Source organism: Cervus canadensis, chromosome 24, assembly GCF_019320065.1.
Source record: "Cervus canadensis isolate Bull #8, Minnesota chromosome 24, ASM1932006v1, whole genome shotgun sequence".
NCBI classification, from domain to species: domain Eukaryota; kingdom Metazoa; phylum Chordata; class Mammalia; order Artiodactyla; family Cervidae; genus Cervus; species Cervus canadensis.
The window spans coordinates 4870700-4889503 of record NC_057409.1 but is presented as its reverse complement, the minus strand read 5'-3'; the positions used below and the strand labels follow the sequence as shown (position 1 = coordinate 4889503).

Genomic DNA, 18804 nt, shown 5'->3' with positions numbered 1-18804 from the left:
GCCGCGGGCAGGACGCAGGCCAGGCGCCTGGGTGCGGAGGATGCGCGGGGGCACGGCTTCCTCACCCCGCTAAACCCGGGGCGCCTTCTCCTTCCTCCCCGCCCCTGCAGACGCGGGCCTAAGGCGTGGGCTCTGCGTCTGCGTCGACCCCACTTGCCCCAGAAGTTGCCCCTCTTCCCTGGGGGAGTGGGGGAGCAGGGACTGTCGTCTGGACCGCGGGGTCCTCGCCCGGCCCTGCCAGTCGAGCGGTGGAACCTTGAGCCGGTTCCACGGCTAGGCCTCCCCGTCTCGGGTTCTCAGTTTCCCGACCTGTAAAGTGGGGCGCAGAGCGCCCGCCTCCGGGACCTGTTGTCGGAGTGGGTGGGAGGGAGGCCGGGTGGGGACCTCCGCCGCGCCCGCGGCCCCGGCTCCGCAGTGAGGGGGGAGCGCGCCGCGAAGGAGGCTCCGCGGTCACGTGACGCCCCCCCCCCCCGCACCCGAACTGCGGCGGCGGCGGCGATCGCGGAGCCGCGTCCGAGCAGAGCTGCAGCGACAGCCACGGGCAACGGAGCGCCAAGCCCAGGACGCCCCCGGCCCAGGCCCGCGGGTGAGTGCGCCGCTCCCGGCGGACGCGGCCCTGGAAAGGGGAAGGGATGGAGGTGGCCCGGGCTCCCGGCGCGGGCGGGCTGGGCAGGGGGATGGGAGCCACCGGCGAGGACCCGGGGGGCCGGGGGGGGCGGCCAGCGGGGAGGGGGCGCAGGCAGGGGACGGAGAGGCAGGCCTGGAGTGAGCCGGCTCAGCCCCCTGCCTCCAGGGATGCGTCCAGGCCGCGGCTGGTGGGGGGGGCTCGGGTCCCACCCCCCTGCGTAGGTGGGGGTCCTTGTTCCTCTCACCCTGGGGAGGGGGCGCGGAAAAGTGGGTGCGTTCTCTCGATCCCTAAGGAAGGGCCCGCCCAGCCCCGACACCCCCAGCAGGAAGCAAGCCGGTCCTCAGAGGAGGGAATTGGGGGTCTGACGACCCCGAACGGAGGGGGCAGTGATGTCCTTGCTTCTCCCCGCCACCCCAACCCTGTCCCCGACCCGCCGCGGAGCAGGGCACCCGCGTCACGCAGTCGGGCGCCCCCTCGTCCCCTCCCCTGGCTCCGCAGGATCTAAGGACTCGGTGGGAATCCACAGGGTGGGAATCCACAGGGCAGTCCCCGCGCCCCGCAGACGCTTTGGTGCCAGCGGTGGGGCGCCAGGGCTTGGGGAAGATCTGTGTTCACACTCGCACGCACGCATCCAGACACCAGCTCAGGGGGTGCGTGCCCACCCTCTGGGCTAGTGAGACCCCGACCTGTGCATGACCCCGAGTTTTTGTCAGGTGTCCTTCTGCGAGCCAGGGGGTGGGACCCAGAAGGACACTCCACCCTTCATACATTGGCCTCTGACCCATCCTATATCCCCCTCCTCCGAAGTCAGAGGCCAGAAGGAGGGAGCCCTGGGAGAAGCCGGGTCTGAGCGGAGCAGGGAGGTGAAGGAAGGGGTAGCATTTCCTCCCCAGGCTTCTAGTCCACCCTGCCCCCTGGGCTGTGGTCCCTCCTCGCCCAGGGGATGAGGAAGAAGAAGCCGGAGCAGGCGGGTGGCCCTGAGTTTCCCAAGCTACTGAGACAGAAGCCCACCACAGGGTCCCCTGAACAGGGGGAGGGCAGCACCTGAGGGGGGAGTCAGTGGTCATGCCCAAAGTGCTGGAAGACGCCCCCGATTCCTCCATCTGGGACCGAGGCCCGAGGCCCCCCTCCCCTGGCAGTTGGAGGGTCTGGGGGAAGCAGAGGGGGAATCTTAATGGCCTCAGAAAGGATTTCGGGGTCACGATTAATTCTCAAGTGGCAGAGTGTCTTCCCCACCCACAGCAATATTGTTAAGGCGGAAACTGGGGTCTCCATTGCACAGATGACGAAACTGAGGCTCCGAGAGGCTAACTGAACCACCCAAGGTCACAGAGCCGTCTCTGGCTGGCCTAGCATCAGCTCTCTGACTCCCGGTCCAGGCGGAGCGCCACAGTGGCGGGGTCGAGGCAGGGTGGTGGGGTCGGGTGGTGATCCATTCTCCTGTGCTGCATGGGGGAGGGGGAAGGTGCATCTGGATGGAGGAGGGGAAGCTGGGTCAGGTCCAGGAGGACCTCACCTTTCTTCAGGGTCCAGAACTTCCCCGCTTCCCAGAGCTCTCTGCCGCCCCTGGCTGCAGCCATGATGGTGAGCGTCCCCCTCCCGGGACCTTCCCAGCTCCCAGCCTTCTCTTGTGCCTGGTGCCTGCCTGGCAGGGGTCTCCAGAGACCTCCCTCCATCTACCCTCTACCTGGTGTGAGACTCGATTCTTCCTCTGGCCTTTGGTCTTGGCTGGGGTGTCTCTGCTCTTCGGGCCTCGCCACCACTCCCCAGCAGGGTCAGTACAAGCCTGGGATACGGGAACCCCGAGATCCCGCCCCACCTCGCTCTCCCCCGGCCCCACCCCTGTCCGCTGTCCTATTGCAGATCCAGAGGCCCTGCGCGGAACCCCCAGGGCAGGTCTGCCTCCCACACCAGCTGTCTGTCTGCGGAGGCCTTTGTCCTGGCCGTCAGACACCGCCGGGCAGCCCCTGGGCTGCACACACAGCCAGACACGGGTGCCAACACGCTCCGATCCACGAATACCCGAGAGCCAGATGCAGGCGGGCGGGCCCCGCACACGGGGCCGAGATCCCCGCCTCTCATTCTGACCCGCACCGCAGCCAGAGAGCTAGGCCATCCAGACGTGCAGAGGAGGGTGTTGACGGCCAGGAGAGCCTCCTCCGGAGGCCTCATTGGGCAGATAACGCCCCGTTATCTCCTCCAGGGCACACGCACGGTGCGCACGCAGGAACGAGCACACCCTTAGGAGGGAACCTGGCAGATAGGCACGGGAACACACCCACACTGCGGCCCCCTGGGGGCTCACATGCGTGCACGTCATCAGCTTCCGGCGCAGGGGACGTGAACTGGGTACCATCCCACTGGGCAGACGCCTCAGCCCGCCTCAGCCCCGTCTTCTTCCCTCTTTTCTGGGTCACATGAGCCCGGGTCGGCCGACCCTGAGAATCTTGAGAAACCAGCTGGTGTGCCCCCTCAGTGGGCCTTCCTCTCCTGCCCCCCTTCCCCTCTAACCCATCCTCCGGGGCCAGAGGAGCCTCTCCCCAGCTGCCCCTCGACCTGCTGCTCCCCAGGGCCCCTCCCGAGGCAGGACACCCCGCAGCCCAGGCTCCAGGCAGCCCTGGGGTTCCCTTTCCTTTGCCAGTTTTCCAGGAGACCTGGCCAAGTCCTGCTTTCTGCTTCGCCCTCTCCGCAAGGCTGGGGGCCAGCTGGGGTGGCGGGAGGGGAGTGCTCCGGCTTGTCCTGCACTCACCTCTGCCTGCCTGGGTCCTGGCTCCCTGACTGGGCCTCTGGGAGCCTGGCATCCCTGGGCAGCAGCTGCTGAGCTGTGCTTCTGGGGCTCGGGCGTCTGCAGGGCAGGCTGATGTAGGCGGAGGGCAGCAAGGGACTCCAGGCTTTGCCCTGCTCACTCGGGCGCTCACCCCGGGGCTTGCCAGGAGCTGGCCTGGTCCTGCCTCTGGCTGGCCGTGTGGCTCGGGGAAGTCGCTTGCCCTCTCTGGGCCCATCTCCAGCTCCGAGAGGCAGCTCCGCCTGGCGAGGGAGTGTGAGGTGTGAGATGGCGGCCCTGTGCCAGTGAGGAAAGAAAGTTTGACTCTGCTGGGTAAAGTGGGGGGCAGGCGGGGACCCCTGGCTAAGGACCTCCGGCAGATGGAAAACTCTAGGTCCACTCTAGGTCAGGCAGGGGTTGGCAGTCCAAGGAGTTCCCGGGGCGGCCACCCTGGGGTCAGTAGGGGGTACCCGAGGGCAGGGGGCTTCTGCTGTGTTTCCATCTGTGCATGTTTTTCTGCCCCCTTATGTGCTCTATTTTTAGGGCTGCAGGCTCGTACAGGCAGTGACTCAGAGAGGAAGGGAGAGGGGGCAGAGGGGTGTCGGTCCGGAGACACCCCAAAACAGAGGGATTCTGCCGGGGCACCAGCCTTCCCCACGGGCAGAGAGGAGTCCAACCTGTGATGCCCTCGCTGTGTGCTGGCTGGCACAAGGGCTGGGCCTTCGTTTGCACACTCGTGAAGCGTGTATTGAGTGTGCTGAGTGTGTAGTGTGTCCCGGGGTCGGTAACAGAAGTGAGCTGGGTGTGGCATCCTTCGGTCCCTGACATAGCCCAGGGTGGAGCTTCTGGGGCCACAGCTCAGACGAGGAGGTGAGGCTTGAGGAGGTGAAATGACCCGCCCGCTCCTCTAGTAAATACGCCTGCCAGCCTGGGGCCACCCGCCCTGGGGTCCCCTTTGGGAAGAAGACCTGAGTTAAAAATCTGACTTTGCCACCCACTAACCACCCAACTGGAGGCCCATTACTCCATCTCTTTGAGCCTGTTTCCTTTTTTCTTCTTTTTTTAATATTTATTTAGTTTTGGCTGGGCTGGGTCTCCATTGCTGTTCTGGCTTTTCTCGAGTTGCAGCGAGCGGGGGCTACTCTCTCTAGTTGCAGAGCTCGGGCTGCTCACGGCGGGGGCTTTTCTTGCTGCGGAGACAGGCTCTAGGCGCGCGGGCTGCGGTCGTTGTGGTTCGCAGGCTCTAGAACACAGGCTTGGTAGCTGTGGCTCACGGCCTCAGTCGCTCCGCAGTACGTGGGATCTTCCTGGACCAGGGATTGAACCCGCGTCTCCTGCATTGGCAGGCAGGTGGTTCTTTACCACTGAGCCACCAGGGAAGCCGTCTTCTTTTGTTTTGTTTTGTTTTTAATTTAACTTTTGATTTTACATTAGAGTATAGCCGATTAACAATGTTGTGATAGTTTCAGATAAACAGCGAAGGAACTCAGTCATACGTATACTGGAGAAGGAAATGGCAACCTACTCCGACATCCTTGCCTGAAGTCCTGTGCAGAGGGGAGCCTGGTGGGCTATGGTCCACAGGGTTGCAGAGAGTCGGACACAACAGAAGTGACTTAGCACGCATGCCTGCGTACACATGTGAACATTCTCCCCCAAACTCCCCTCCCATCCACTCTGTCACGTAACACTGAGCAGAATACCGTGGGCCATACAGAAGGTCCCTGTTGATTATCCACGTAAATACTATCCATTCAGCAGTGTGTGCATGAGACTCTGCTTCTTTATAAAGTGGGCATCACCCATTTTATGTATCTGATGGGGCTGTTTCGAGGGGTAAGATTCATGTAGGCAAACACCCACGTCAGTGCCCAGCTTGTGGTGGACATTTTTGGGGGACTCAGAGGAACTGCGCTGGGAGTAGCCAGGAGTTCAAGTCCAGCCCCTGCTGTGTGACTCTGCATGAGTCCCTCGTTTCCCTAACCCTAACCCTAACCCGAACCCTCGTTCTAACCCTAACCCTAACTCTTCAAAGGACAGGAGTGATAAGGACTGGTTTGCCTGCCTACCTGGGCGGGAGGGGGATGTTTATGCAGATCAGACATGATGGCTGGGAGCTGTTCTGAAAAGCGCAGAGCTGCACTCAGGAGATATGAATGCACAGAAGGAAAAACAAGCCCCAGAAACATATGGAGGAAAATATTTCAAAAAAGAAACGTCAAATATTTTATTGCAGCAAGAAAAAAAAATAAGCCTTTTATTTAATGTTTGGGGGGAGAGGGGTGCTGGGCAGTGGGAATTGTTTCCGTAATCTCACATTTCCCAGGCAGTTGGCCTTGCCCTTGTCACATGAGATGAGTAGGTCTCCCCGCTGGGGAGAGTGCCTGGTACCTGGTAGGTGGTCGATGAATGGTCATGGTGGCTGTGGGTGGAGTTACTGACGGCTACGGCATGAGAAGTGGCAATCACGACACGGATTTGGCTGCACTGCGAGGTGTGTGTAGGGGTGAGTTGGAGACAGCTTCTCAAGGGCCTTGAATACCAAGCTGAGGAATTTTCTCTGCAAGCCAATGGGAAAACCACTGGCAGGACTGACTGAGCCTTCTGCGGGCAGGCCTTGGGTAGGAGCTCGCCCGGCCCGGTTCTCCGCCCCCCCCGCTGGGTGAGTGTGGCTTCCTTGCCTAGTTCCCTGGGCCCTCTTTCTCTCCCGTATGCTAAGGAGAGAGCGCCAGCCTCTTCCATCCCAGCAACACCAGAGAGGACCAAGGCACCAATCAGTCAGTCAACCAGGGGCCATCATCTGTGCCGGAAGTCAGGAGACCCGTGTCCCCTTCTGACCTCACCCCACTGGCGTTGTGATCCCGGGCAATGCTGGCCTCTGTGAGCCTTCCTTTCCATCGCTGCAGTGGGTGGGTGCGTTTCTGCCTTTGTACCGTGGCTCGAGGGAGGCGGAGCTGGTGACCTCGCTGGGTGAGCCTCAGGTGTGCTGTGTCGCTCTGGGAAATCGCGCTCTTTCTTGCCACTACACGTTCCCCAGGCTCCCCTGAGAATCTGGGGGTGCTGGGATCCGTGGGGGACAGTGGGTGAGAACAGACTCCTGCGTGGCCAGGGAGGCCGTGACTTTCCTGTGGCCACATGCCTGCCGCAGCCAGGCTGCTGGGAGAGTGGGCAGGTGAGGCAGGCGGTCTGCAAGGGAGAGATGCCCCATCCCCGCTCAGAGGCGAGCCCTTCCCTAGACCCCATTCCTCTGAGCTGGGACTTTGGGGCGTGGGTGGAGGGTGACCTTGGGGACTTTTCTCTGCTCACATCAGAGAATGTGAGGGCCACCAGAGAATCAGAGGGCCACTGCAGCTCCTCTGTTTGGGAGGGACTGCCGGTCGGGACCCAGGCTGTTGGCAGGCCCACCTCCCACGCTGCTGCCTCGTCCCCAACTTGGGGTCCAGAGCAAGGCCACCCACCCCAGCAGCCTCATGATAGCCCAGGCAGCAGGCTACAGATGCCGGGGGGCTGAAGCCCTGGGTCAGTGGACTCCAGCCTGGCCCAGTTTACCACCTGCCTCCACCTAAGATGTGGGAGCATTTCCAGGTGCGTAGGGGTGCCCTTACGGCCCCTTTCCCAGGGCTTCAAACCACCGCCAAAACAGGACTGCAGTCCTGGGACAAAGCACTCGCCTGTCTCTGTCGCGGCCAGGGCCCCAGACCTCCCTGGCTGGAGAGGTGTGACCCTCCGTGGTCCTCTGAGGGGCGGAGAAACCTGGGACCTTTCCCCCCACCCCGTCCCCAGCTGCGCCATTGGGGTCTGCCCTGTGCTAGCCAGGTGGGCAGCTGGCTGGCTGAGGGATTCCGGGAGCGTTCCCAGCGAGGGAGAAGCAGAACGGGGAGGTGAATGATGACAGACGGTGGGGGGCCTTCACTGAGTGCTCACGGTCTGCTGGGCCCTGTGCCGAGCACTTTCCACGGATCTGTCTCATTCATTCCTCAGAGCCACCCTCATTAGGCCCACTGAGGCTCAGAGAGGTTAAACAGCCTGCCCAAGGTCACCCAGCTGGTGTGCGGCTGGAGCTGAGACTTGAATTAAGGGCTGTTGGATTCCATTTTTAGCCACTGTGGTGTACTGCATGCAGAATTAAATGGGGAGGGGGCTTGAGGCGTAGTTCTGGGCAGGGGGTGCGGTGGGGCTCAAACCCTGGGGCTGCCCCACACCTTCGGGACCTAGGCCCGAACCCCCCGGCTCCCTCCCACACCCTGCCGTTTCCCTTTTATCTGTGGGGCTCAGCATCCCGGTTTAGGTTGGGAGAAGAGGACCATTAGGGAGATTTGTTGGCAGAGGTTCCCAGGGACATCCAATCCCACAGACCCTGGATTCTCCTGCACATCCCCCCTCCACCCCGCACTAGTCTGCATCAACTCCCAGCTCAGAAACTGAGAAATCCTCAGCATCAGAGCTGGAGAGGAGCCCGTGGAGATCCGCTGGTCCAACCCCCTCATTCTACAGATAATAATGATGATGATTGCAGCCGATGGCGGCAATTCACAAAGGGCTTTCACATCTGGGCTGCCTCCCATGTGCGTGCACCGGAGCCTCAGGGCTGGCAGGGTGCATGGCCTTTGTTAGCTTCTCACCATGTGGCCGAGGAAACTGGGGTTCAGGGAGAGAAAGAGATGGACTCCACCCCCAGATCTGGCTTCCTGTGAGCCCACTGCACCGTCCTGTGTCCCCTGAGACCCACAGCCCACGTGGAGTGGGTCCACAACTGCATCCTGTGTTGGGGACAGTGTGTGGGGGGTGGGTTTTCTGGGGGGTCAGCTTCTGAGAGGTCAGTGTGGGCACGAGGCAGGCATCACGTGTGGCTCAGCGGCTCTGAGTGTTGCGCGCCCTCCTCCCTGTCCAGGGGAACACACACCCTCTCTCTGGGCAGAGAGTGTACGTTGAGGGCAGATCTGTTCTTTAGGGGCCTCTCCAGGTGGCCCCCCTTAATCAGACGGAGCAGGCCGCTTGGAGAGTCCTCCTTTCACGGAGAAGGAAGCTGGGGGCCGGAGGGGTGGGGAACTGCCCACGGTCCCGCTGACAGTGGCAGAGCTGGACCCGGGTCCTCCTGATGGTCCTTGTGTGGCTGTGCTGACGCAAGTCCCAGGAACAGGACTAAGGACAGCCCGCACTTATTGGGCACCTACTGTGTGCCAGGGTTGAGCGCTTCACACTGACTTCTCAGAACAACCCTCTGGGGTAAGTATTGACACTATCATCCTTTTTTCTTTCCTTATTTAAAGAGTATGGTCTCCCAAGTGTTCATTCAATACACTGTATTTTTCATATTTGGTTCTTTTTTATTTTTTTTATTAATTAATTTATTTTAATTAGAAGCTAATTACTTGTAGCGGTTTTTGCCGTACATTGACATGAATGACACTATCATTCTCATTGTTGTTGTTGATCGGTCGCTGAGTCGTGTCTGACTCTTTGCAAACCCCTCATTCTTCTCATCACCGTCCCCTTTTATAGGTGAAGAAGCAGAGGCTTTGAGAGGTTATGAAAATGGCCCAAAGTCACAAACTAGGAAGTGTCAGAGGCAAGAATTCAAAGTCAGGTCCACCTGACTCCCAGCCCACACTGATGTCAACCCCTGTATGTATTATGATAGGAATAAAATTTATTTTGTCCTTCCTTTTGTTCATCGCCAACCTAGGACCCCATTCATTCCCTGAACACTGATGGAGCACCTTCTATGCCGAGGAGACCAGAGAGCTCATCTGGGCTCAGAGGCTGGGGGTTGAGGGTCAGAGGTTAGGCAGTAAAGTAGGGGGGTCTCCAGACCCTTCTAAACCAAGGATGGCCGCCCTCCCCCTCCATCTGTCCCCATACCAGCCACAGACCACATGTTGGTAACCTGTTTCTCTGCTCATCATCTTGCCCATGGTGTATGCTGTAGCCTGATCTTCCCTCGTGAGAAATGGAGGTGTGACTCAGCAGGGGCTTCTGCATTTCGTACACCTCCAGAAAGACTCTGGGCAACAGCAAGGGCAACCACCACCAAGCTAGCCCTTCGCGGGCACGAGGCGCCGTGGGGACCCCTCCGTCTGTGTGCACCGCCTGTTTGATGCCCACCATCACCCTGTGAGCCGGGAGCTGGTACTCGCCCGCTATCCAGATGTGGGAACTGAGGCTTACTCAGGCCTGGGCTGCAATCCCACTCTGTCTGGCTCTCGGGCCTGTGTCCTTACCCCTGGCTCACATTGCCCTGCTCTGGGTCCAGGCTCTGTGCCCAGGCTGTGTGGTTGTCCATTTAGAAGCCTGGTTCCTAGAAGGCAAGCTTCGGCCAAATACATGTTGAGTGTGCCTTGGGAAGCGCGTTGTAGGGCTAAGGCTTGTGAGGATGGAGAGAGTGGGTTTTTTTTCTTTGAGGGATGTGGGGTCCCATGGAACCACCCCACCTGCCCCCTGAGGCAGAAGAGGCTTTTGGGCATCCAGGGTGTCAGGGCCGTGCGGTGTTTGCTGTTTGAAGGGCTTTCTTCCTGGCTGAAATGTCCCTGAGACTGAGTCAGAGCTGAGTCACCTTGGGGGGGGGGTGCGGGGAAGGTCTTTTCTTTTTCTTTTTTTTTCCTATTTGACTTGGGCCTTAAGTGGGGCTTCCCTGGTAGCTCAGATGGTAAAGTGTCTGCCTGCAATGCGGGAGACCCGAGTTCAATCTCTGGGTCGGGAAGATCCCCTGGAGAAGGAAATGGCAATCCACTCCAGTACTCTTGCCTGGAGAATTCTATGGACAGAGGAGCCTGGTGGGCTACAGTCCACAGGGTCCCAAAGAAAGGCATGCGGGATGTGGGATCTAGCTCCCTGACCAGAGATCAAACCTTGGCTCCCTGCACTGGGAGCTTGCAGTCTTAGCCGCTGGACCACCAGCGAAGTCCCAACCTTAGGGGATCTTCACAGCCATTTCTACTTCCTGGCCCTTGGACAGGCAAGCCACTTAGCCTCTCAAAAGGTCTGTTTCCTGGTCTGTGAACCGGGGGTAATTTACAGGGTGGTCATGCGGACTGAACTAGTAAAAGTGGCCAGCACACGGCGTCAGGGACTAGCAGCAGCTCTTACTGAGCTGGGATGCGCCGTGTGATGGGGGCTGCAGTCTCCAGGGGGTGGCAGGAGAGAGCTGGATCTGTTCTATGGGCTGGCCTCAGTTTCCCCATCAGCCATGGCTGACATAAAACTCTTGCATAACCAGCCTCAGGAGCGGCCCTTGTGATCACAGAGGTCCCGGGGCGCGTAGGTGCGTCTCCATGATCTGCACACCCAGCGGTCGGCTCCCGGGGGGCGAGGGGGCGGCGGGAACACGGTAGGCGGCTGCACAGGTGCCGCCATTGAGGCTCCCAGGTGTGTTATTGTGGGCCGGGAAAAGGCGCTGGCAGTTCGAGCCGGAGATTAGGGGGGAAAGCGGGTTCGGGGGCCGCCTCCGCTCACGGGGAGCAGAGGAGGGCGCGGGTAAGCGGCGCGCGGAGCGGGGTGCAGGGCGCATCCTCCAGGCCCCCTCGGGTCCCCGCCCTCCCCGGAAGAGATGCCCGGGGCGCTGTCCCTGGTCCTGGAGTCCGCCCGTTTCCGTGCTGGCCAGTGGAGGGCGCCCGGGACCGCGGCGGACGCGTGCTTTATTTTCCTGGAACGGTATTCCCAGATAATAAGCCTACCCACACACACAGTTTAAAAAAGCCAAAGGACAAACTGCCCTCAGAGAAGTAAAAGCCCTCACTTCCATAGATAAAGACTCTGGTGTGATCACACCAGAGGACCTAATGCATTAACCAAATGCTTGCTTCTGCTTGTATATTAAAAAAAAAAACAACCCTAAGATTTAAGGGTAGAAAATCTTACCGTGGTGCCTGACTTTTAGTTCAGAATGGCTCCAGTTGTTACATCTCTGGGAGACTCAGTATGTATTAAAGCCACACTAAAATATTCATATGTAAACCTAAGTTGTAGGATGGGATAGATGGGTCTTTCTCCCAAGTGAATGTCTGGGGGAATCTTTGATGCACGACAGGTCTCTTTGGGTGGGACTCTCACTGACATAACTTTGCTGGACCTCACATACTGAGTGACAGAGATGATCCCAGTAATGGCTGAGGGCCATGGTGGTTCAGTGGTAAAAAAAAATCTACTTGCCAATGCAGGAGGACCCAGTTGAGTGGGTTCAATCCCTGGCGTGGGAAGATCCCCTGGGGAAGGAAATGGCGACCCAATCCAATATTTTTGCCTGGGAAATCCCACGGACAGAGGAGCCTGGCGGGCTACAGTCCATGGTGTCGCAGAAGAGTTGGACACAACTTAGCAACTAAACAGCAACAATGAAAACCACGCTCACATATTTCCCGAATGCTCTCAGGGGGCAGAGCCACCCCCACTGAGAGCCACTGCCGAGGTGGGGGCCTTGGCAGGATGAGGGGTTCACAGAGTCCCTGACTGGCAGAGTGGGAGCATGGAACCTTAAGGGATTTCAGGGCGTCCCATCCCCCATCACACAGATGGACCAGTGGAGGCCCAGCATGGGAGGAGACTGTGCTGGAAAACACGAGTGACCAGCAGAGCCAGGGGCCCCCAGCCCAGGCCTCCTGGCCGCCCCGTACAGGGCTCAGTCGGCCCAGCTGCCCTGGGGGGCGCTCTGGACACAAGCTGACTCCCTTCCAGTTCAACTCACCTGCTTCTGAACGTGGGCGGGGAGGGCCAGGCTCTTAGCAGGGGGCGGGACAGACAGGCTGGCTACGGATCCCAGCCTGTAATGTGTGAGAGGGGCTCTTTGCTTCCCCTCACCTTAGGGAGACAGTAGTTCACACCACTCGATCTCTATCTTTATTTCTTCCCAATAGTTGGCTGGGTGTGTGTGTGTGTGTGCGCGCGCGCACGTGTATGTGTGTGTATGTGTGTGTGTATGTGTATGTGTGTGTCTGCGCGCGCGTGTATGTCTGTGTCTACTTTGTGTGATCTGAGTATGTGGGCCTTAGTGATTTCTGTGCATGAATCTGCTGTCATTGGTGTGTATTCATGTGTGTGCATGTGTGTGTGTGTGCATGTGTGTGCATGTGTATGTGTGTGCGCGTGTGCATGTGTGTGCATGTGTGTGACACAATTGCACACACATGTATGTCTGTGTATATCTGTGTGATCTGAGTGTGTGGGCCTCAGTGATCTCTGTGCATGAATCTGCTGTCATTGGTGTGTATTCATGTGTGTGTGTGTCTGCGTGTGTGTGTATGTCTGTGTATATCTGTGTGATCTGAGTGTGTGGGCCTTAGTGATTTCTGTGCATGAATCTGCTGTCATTGGTGTGTGTTCATGTGTGTGTATGTGTGTGTGTGTCTGCGTGTGTGTGTATGTCTGTGTATATCTGTGTGATCTGAGTGTGTGGGCCTTAGTGATTTCTGTGCATGAATCTGCTGTCGTTGGTGTGTGTTCATGTGTGTGTATGTGTGTGTGTGTGTGTCTGCATGTGCATGTATGTCTGTGGATATCTGTGTGATCTGAGTGTGTGGGCCTTGGTGATTTCTGTGCATGAATCTGCTGTCATTGGTGTGTATTCATGTGTGTGTGTGTGTGTATGTGTCTGCGTGTGCGTGTATGTCTGTGTCTACTCTGTGTGATCTGAGTGTGTGGGCCTTAGTGATTTCTGTGCATGAATCTGCTGTCATTGGTGTGTATTCATGTGTGTGTGTGTGTGTGTATGTGTGTGTATGTGTCTGCGTGTGCATGTGCGTGTATGTCTGTGTCTACTCTGTGTGATCTGAGTGTGTGGGCCTTGGTGATTTCTGTGCATGAATCTGCTGTCACTGGTGTGTGTTCATGTGTGTGTACAAACCCAGCCCTAGTCAGTAGGTGAGCGCTCACCGATTTGGGACCTGTGGGTGTGAACTTGGTTTGACCTTTGCATATGTGTGTGCATATGCATTTGGAGTGTGCATGTGGGTTTGGAGTGTGGGGGCTGATGTTCATGTGAGCATGTCTGCATGCCTTTGACCTTGATATGATCTCTACAAGCACGAGTTAGATGTCTCTGTGCCCAGTACAAGGACAGGCGGCACATGTGATCTGGTGAGGTTTCTGTGCAGGTTTGCACTGCGGTCCACACAGACTGTGTCTTGTTCATCCTCTGCCCCTAGTTCCTGGACAGCGTCAGACGCACAGTGGGTATCTCAGTAGCCAGAGGTCTCAGGAGCTCTCTGAATGGGACGGGAGGCTCAGAGTCAGGATGGTTGGTTCAGTAACCTCACGAGGCAGCTCCTGGTGACAGGGTGTGAGCCAAGGCACACCCACTCCTCCCCATGTTCCCAGGGCCGAGGGACCCCCCAGGAGACGCCTTTTCCAGGAGCTCAGGGTTTGCAGCATCTTGGGATTGGGTGGGTGCGGCTTGGCTAGAAAGGCCATGAGCAAAGGATGCTTTGAACCTATGAAATTCTCTCAAGGCAAATGTTATTTTTCCGTGATTATATCTCTAGTCCAGCAAAGTGAGAGTGATGAGTCAACAGAGACCCAGAGAAGAAAACTGGTTAAAACAGGAGGCTGCCTGGCTAGGCAGCAAGCCCAGCACTGCCCTGCCCCCTGCTCAGGATGCCCCCCGGCAGATCACCTGAATGGGAATGACAGGGGGCAGGGAGAGCGTGGAAGGTCACTGGGGATCCACTGGGTTTCCCTGGGGGCTTCAATGGTAAGGAATCTGCCTGCAATGCAGGAGACTTGAGTTCGATCCGTGGGTTAGGAAGATGCCCTGGAGGAGGGCATGGCAACCCGTGCCAGCATTCTTGCCTGGAGAGTCCTAGGGGCAGAGGAGCCCGGTGGGCTACAGTCCACAGGGCCGCATAGGATCAGACGTGACTGAGCGACTAAAGCCAAGCCTAGCTGGCAAAATTCGGCCCCACCAGCCCCATCTGGAACCCAGGCCCAAGAGCCTCTCTTCCCAGGAGGCTGCCCGTCCCCGGGCCCTCATGTGTCCCCGTGGAGTGTTGGGAAGGCAGTGCCAGAGGCAGGGGCGTGAGACTTTCAGAGTTCAGGTCAGAGTGAACTTGGAGAGGGAGCTCTGAGTCCCGCCACCCCTGCCCGCTCTCCCCCTCCTTCACACGGTCTGGCACCTGTTTGAACAACTCAGGGGCAAAATCAGGGTGGCCCAGAAGAGGAGGCTTCTTCTGAGAAGGAGGGCCTGGTCCCTGGAGGGCAGCCTGGCTCTGGTTTCTAGGAGAGAGGCTGGAGGAAAAGGAGGAAGGCACTCCGTGCCCCCCTCTCCCAAAGATGGCAGTGGCTTCCCCGAGCCAGTCAGCGAGCCCCAGCTCTGTGCTGCCTGCAGAGGGCTAGCGCCCTGTCACAGGCGACTGTTAAAACATGATACAGGAAGGCAATGCCAGAGCCTGGCCTGGCGCCCCCGCCCTTACTGTCCCGTGTCTGTGTGTCTGTCTGAGAGGCTGTTGCAGGTGCCCACACATGGATCCGCCCAGCCACCTTCCTTCCAACAGCTGCACATACTGCATGGTGCCAGTGGACCTTAATTTACCGACCTGGTTCTCTCTGGATGGCCATTCGTTTGTTTTGGAACTCTTACTAATACATCTTTCAGTTCAGTTCAGTCGCTCAGTCATGTCTGACTCTTTGTGACCCCATGGACTGCAGCACGCCAGGCTTTCCTGTTCATCACCAACTCCCAGAACTTACTCAAACTCATGTCCATTGAGTCGGTGATGCCATCCAACCATCTCATCCTCTGTTGTCCCCTTCTCCTCCCACCTTCAATCTTTCCCAGCATCAGGGTCTTTTCAAATGAGTCAGTTCTTCACATCAGGTGGCCAAAGTATTGGAGTTTCAGCTTCAATATCAGTCCTTCCAATGACTATTCAGGACTGATTTCCTTTAGGATGGACTGGTTGGATCTCCTTGCAGTCCAAGGGACTCTCAAGAGTCTTCTCCAACACCATAGCTCAAAAGCATCAATTCTTCAGCTCTCAGCTTTCTTTACAGTCCAACTCTCACATCCATACATGACTACTGGAAAAACTGTAGCTTTGACAGATGGACCTTTGTTGGCAAAGTAATGTCTCTGCTTTTTAATATGCATCTTTGCTAACTCAAAAAAGGAAATAGTGATTTCATGTATTCCAGCCTAATACAAATGATGCTGGAGAGTTTTATTTAACAAACACATTTGACTCAAATACTATTCTCAATGCTTTAAAAGTTTTAACTTAGTTAATCCTTGGCAAAACCCCTTGAAGTAGGTACCCTTATGTTCATCATCAACCCTATTTTGCAGATGAAGAAACTGAGGCACAGAAAGATCAAGTGACTTGCCGGAGGTCACACAGCTGACAAGGGGGAGAGCTGGGATTTGAACCCTGAGGAGGGTCATGAGAATGAGGATATGAGCCCTTGCTTTCCTGTCCCTTGTCCTTGGCCTTCCGTCCTGAGAGTCACCTGTGCTGATGTAGTGGGTCAATTCTAGGAGGTGGTTTTGCAGGTTCAGAAGAGGTGTTAGGTTCTGCTGTGGCCAGAGGGACCGGGGCTGGCCTGGGGGTGGCCTGTGCGTCGTCGGCCGAGGGACCGTGACACCCCCCACCCAGCTCTTGCCAGTGAGCCAGCTGCAGCTGGTCAGCGCCCAAGAGTCCGGACCCACACAGGGCTCTTTGTCTTCGTGGGAACCCTGCAGCCCCCATGGCCCCGCTCAAGGGCCCACTGTCCCAGCACCAGCAGGGCCTCCCGGGGGCCCGGCCCAACTGGGAAACTTGGCACATCGCAGGCCTCCTGGCTACCCTGCCAAGCGGACATGCAGGGCCCACTGAGGACGCCTTCCCACTGAAAAGAGACTGGCAAGGCTGAGGGCTGCGTCCAGGTGGGTGCCACACCTGGGATGGGGCTGGGGTCCCGGGTCCCGGCCCTGAGGTTGTGCGTGCCCTTGTGACCCAGGCCCAGCGCCCAGTGCTTCCTCCTCCACCCCCTGCAGCTCTGGGGGTGCCCCGCCGCTCCCACTACTGAGAAAAGGGAGACTTCCTCCCTCTTCGGGGCAATCTCAGTGCGCCTAGGGTTGCCCTCCCGGAGCCCAACCAGGCTGCCCCATGAGGAGTGGGCTTCCCACCCTGCCCAGGAACCTGCAGCCCTGCCCAGAGCAGGAGGGGCCCGGCCCCAGCTCCAGGGCACCCCGCCAAGGGGACCCTCCTCTGAGAACCCAACCAAGAGGATGGTTCCCGGATTGGGAAAATCACACGGGCCCTGCCCAGTCTCTGAACTTCCAGGGGGCTCTGGAGGGTTCTCCCGCCCACCAGTGTGGAGAGGAGAGGCGGTCTGAGGTGGGGGCAGAGAGGAGGGCTAGGGCAGGGGGAGTTCTCCAAGAGAGGGAGGGGCATTTTGCTCTGAGCCGGGGTCTCCGTTTATCCATGTCTGAAAGGAGGAGATGGCCACACTCTCACCCCTGCCGGGGCGAGGCGAGCCGTGGAGTCCTCTCTCCAGAACCACCGTTTCCCAGCGGAAAATGCAGCCCCCCAAGCCGGGGCTCCGGGCCCAGCGGAACGGTTGGTGAAAGGCTCTCTGAAGAATCCCGGCCTCCCTGCGGTCGTGTCCTGGGATGTCCTTTCTCCCATCTCCCCCCACTGCAGGCCCTTTGAACAGAAACCCCCATAGAAAGGTTCTGGGGCCTCCCTGGGTGCAGGGTGGGGGGCAGGAGGCAGACTGGGTGTTTCGGGAGGGGTGGGCGAGTCCTGGGGCAGGGGCAGGCCCCCTGCCTCCTGACGCATCATTTCTTAGGGCAGGAAAGACAGCTTCCTGTGGGGTGGGGCCGGGGACCCTGAGCTCTGGGGGAGCTGTGGGCAGAGGAGGGGCCCGCCGTGTCTGCTGACTGGATGCACAACCGGCTCGAGGTTTTGGGGCCCAGTTTCTCTCCGAAGGCTGCTGAGGGAGGGAACCCAGGCTGAGCAGAGGGTGGGTCATCTCCCTTCCTGCTCTGTTCCTCTTCACCTGGGCACAGGGGCGATCCTGGGAGTGGGGGCCGAGAGCGGGTAATAGCAGGGCCACTGGGCCTCTCTTCCTTCCTCCACTCATTGAGAGCGGCCTGACCCACAGGCCAGGACTCCCCAGCTGGCGTTTACTGAGCATTTCCTGTAGCAGGCCCGGCCCTACAGCCCCACACGCATGGACTCCTTCCGTCATCACAAGGGCCCTAGGGGATCAGTCCTGTTTTGTTCTTACTGTTGTTTAGTCACCCCGTCACATCCGACTCTTTGTGACCCCCTGGACTGCAGCACGCCAGGCCTCCCTGTCCCTCACCATCTCCAGGAACTTGCCCAAGTTCATGTTCGTTGCATCGGTGATGCCATCCAGCCATCTCATCCTCTCCGTTCAGTTGCTCAGTCATGTCCGACTCTTTGCAACCCCATGGACTGCAGCACACCAGGCCTCCCTGTCCACCACCAATTCCTGGAGCTTGCTCAGACTCATGTCCATTGAGTCGGTGATGCCATCCAACCATCTCATCCTCTGTCACCCCCTTCTCCTCTCTCCTTCAGTGTTTCCCAGCATCAGGGTCTTTTCCAATGAGTCAGTTCTTTGCATGAGGTGGCCAAAGTATTGGAGTTTCAACTTCAGCATCAGTCCTTCCAATGAATATTCAGGACTGATTTCCTTTAGGATGGACTGGTTGGATCTCATCCTCTGACCCTCCATCTTTCCCAGCATCAGGGACTTTTCCACTGAGTCCTATTATAAACAGGTGAGAAATTCGAGGTACAGTGCAAAGCATTTTGACCCTGGATTCCAAATTCTGGACGCAGGTCGCTCGGGGCTCCCCCCACCCCCACCTCGTGATGACCAGGGGGACAGCTCCGCTCTTGGTGGGAGAGGGTGGTGGACGAGGGTGTCGCCTGCAGAAGAGAGTGTGCAACCCGGTTCGCCCCGGGTCTGGGGGTGGGGAGGACGGGCCTTGTCCTCCCCGCCCCTCCGCCAGCGCCGAGGCCCCGCCCGGCCCTCCCGCCACCCCGCCCAGAGGTCCCCCCTCGGAAAGTCCAGCGAATCCCCCGCGCTGTCCCCCCACCCGGCCCGAGGGCGGCGCGAACAAGCGGCCCTTTCTGCGCGCGGCTGCCCGGGACAGCTGGCCCGCAGCCCGCGGGGGCGCGGACAATCCCGGGGCTTGTGGCCGGGGGCGGGGCGCCGGGGGTTGCCAAGGTGACCCGGGCGCGGGCAGCGGCTCGGGCTCGGCGCGGGCGGCACCATGAGCGGCCGGAAGCGCAGCTTCACCTTCGGGGCCTACGGGGGGTAGGTGCTCTGGGGGGGGGAGCGCGCGCGCCGCCGGCGTCCGCCTCGGGTCTGGGGGCGCCTGGAGCTGTGAACCTGTGTGGATGTGTGAGGTGAGCGGTTTGGTGTCAGGGCTGTAACTTGCGGTGTTGGTAAGTCTGCGAGTGTGTGTATG

At 58.9% G+C, this 18804-nt stretch overlaps 1 protein-coding gene across 7 annotated transcripts in view; it reads left to right on the top strand.

Annotated features, from left to right (window-relative positions):
- Positions 1 to 429: 429 nt before the first annotated feature.
- Positions 430 to 18804, top strand: part of LOC122426485 (RAP1 GTPase activating protein) — a 68383-nt gene continuing 50008 nt past the window's right edge. For 2 of the 7 annotated variants that reach the window (XM_043445466.1, XM_043445465.1), the window contains exon 1: positions 18551 to 18650. In XM_043445466.1, the coding sequence (XP_043301401.1) occupies positions 18607 to 18650 (44 nt within the window). In that variant the 5' untranslated portion in view covers positions 18551 to 18606. Of the gene's footprint in view, positions 587 to 18550; positions 18651 to 18804 lie in introns of those variants that run through there. The other 5 variants (XM_043445467.1, XM_043445468.1, XM_043445469.1 and 2 more) reach the window with 5 other exon arrangements.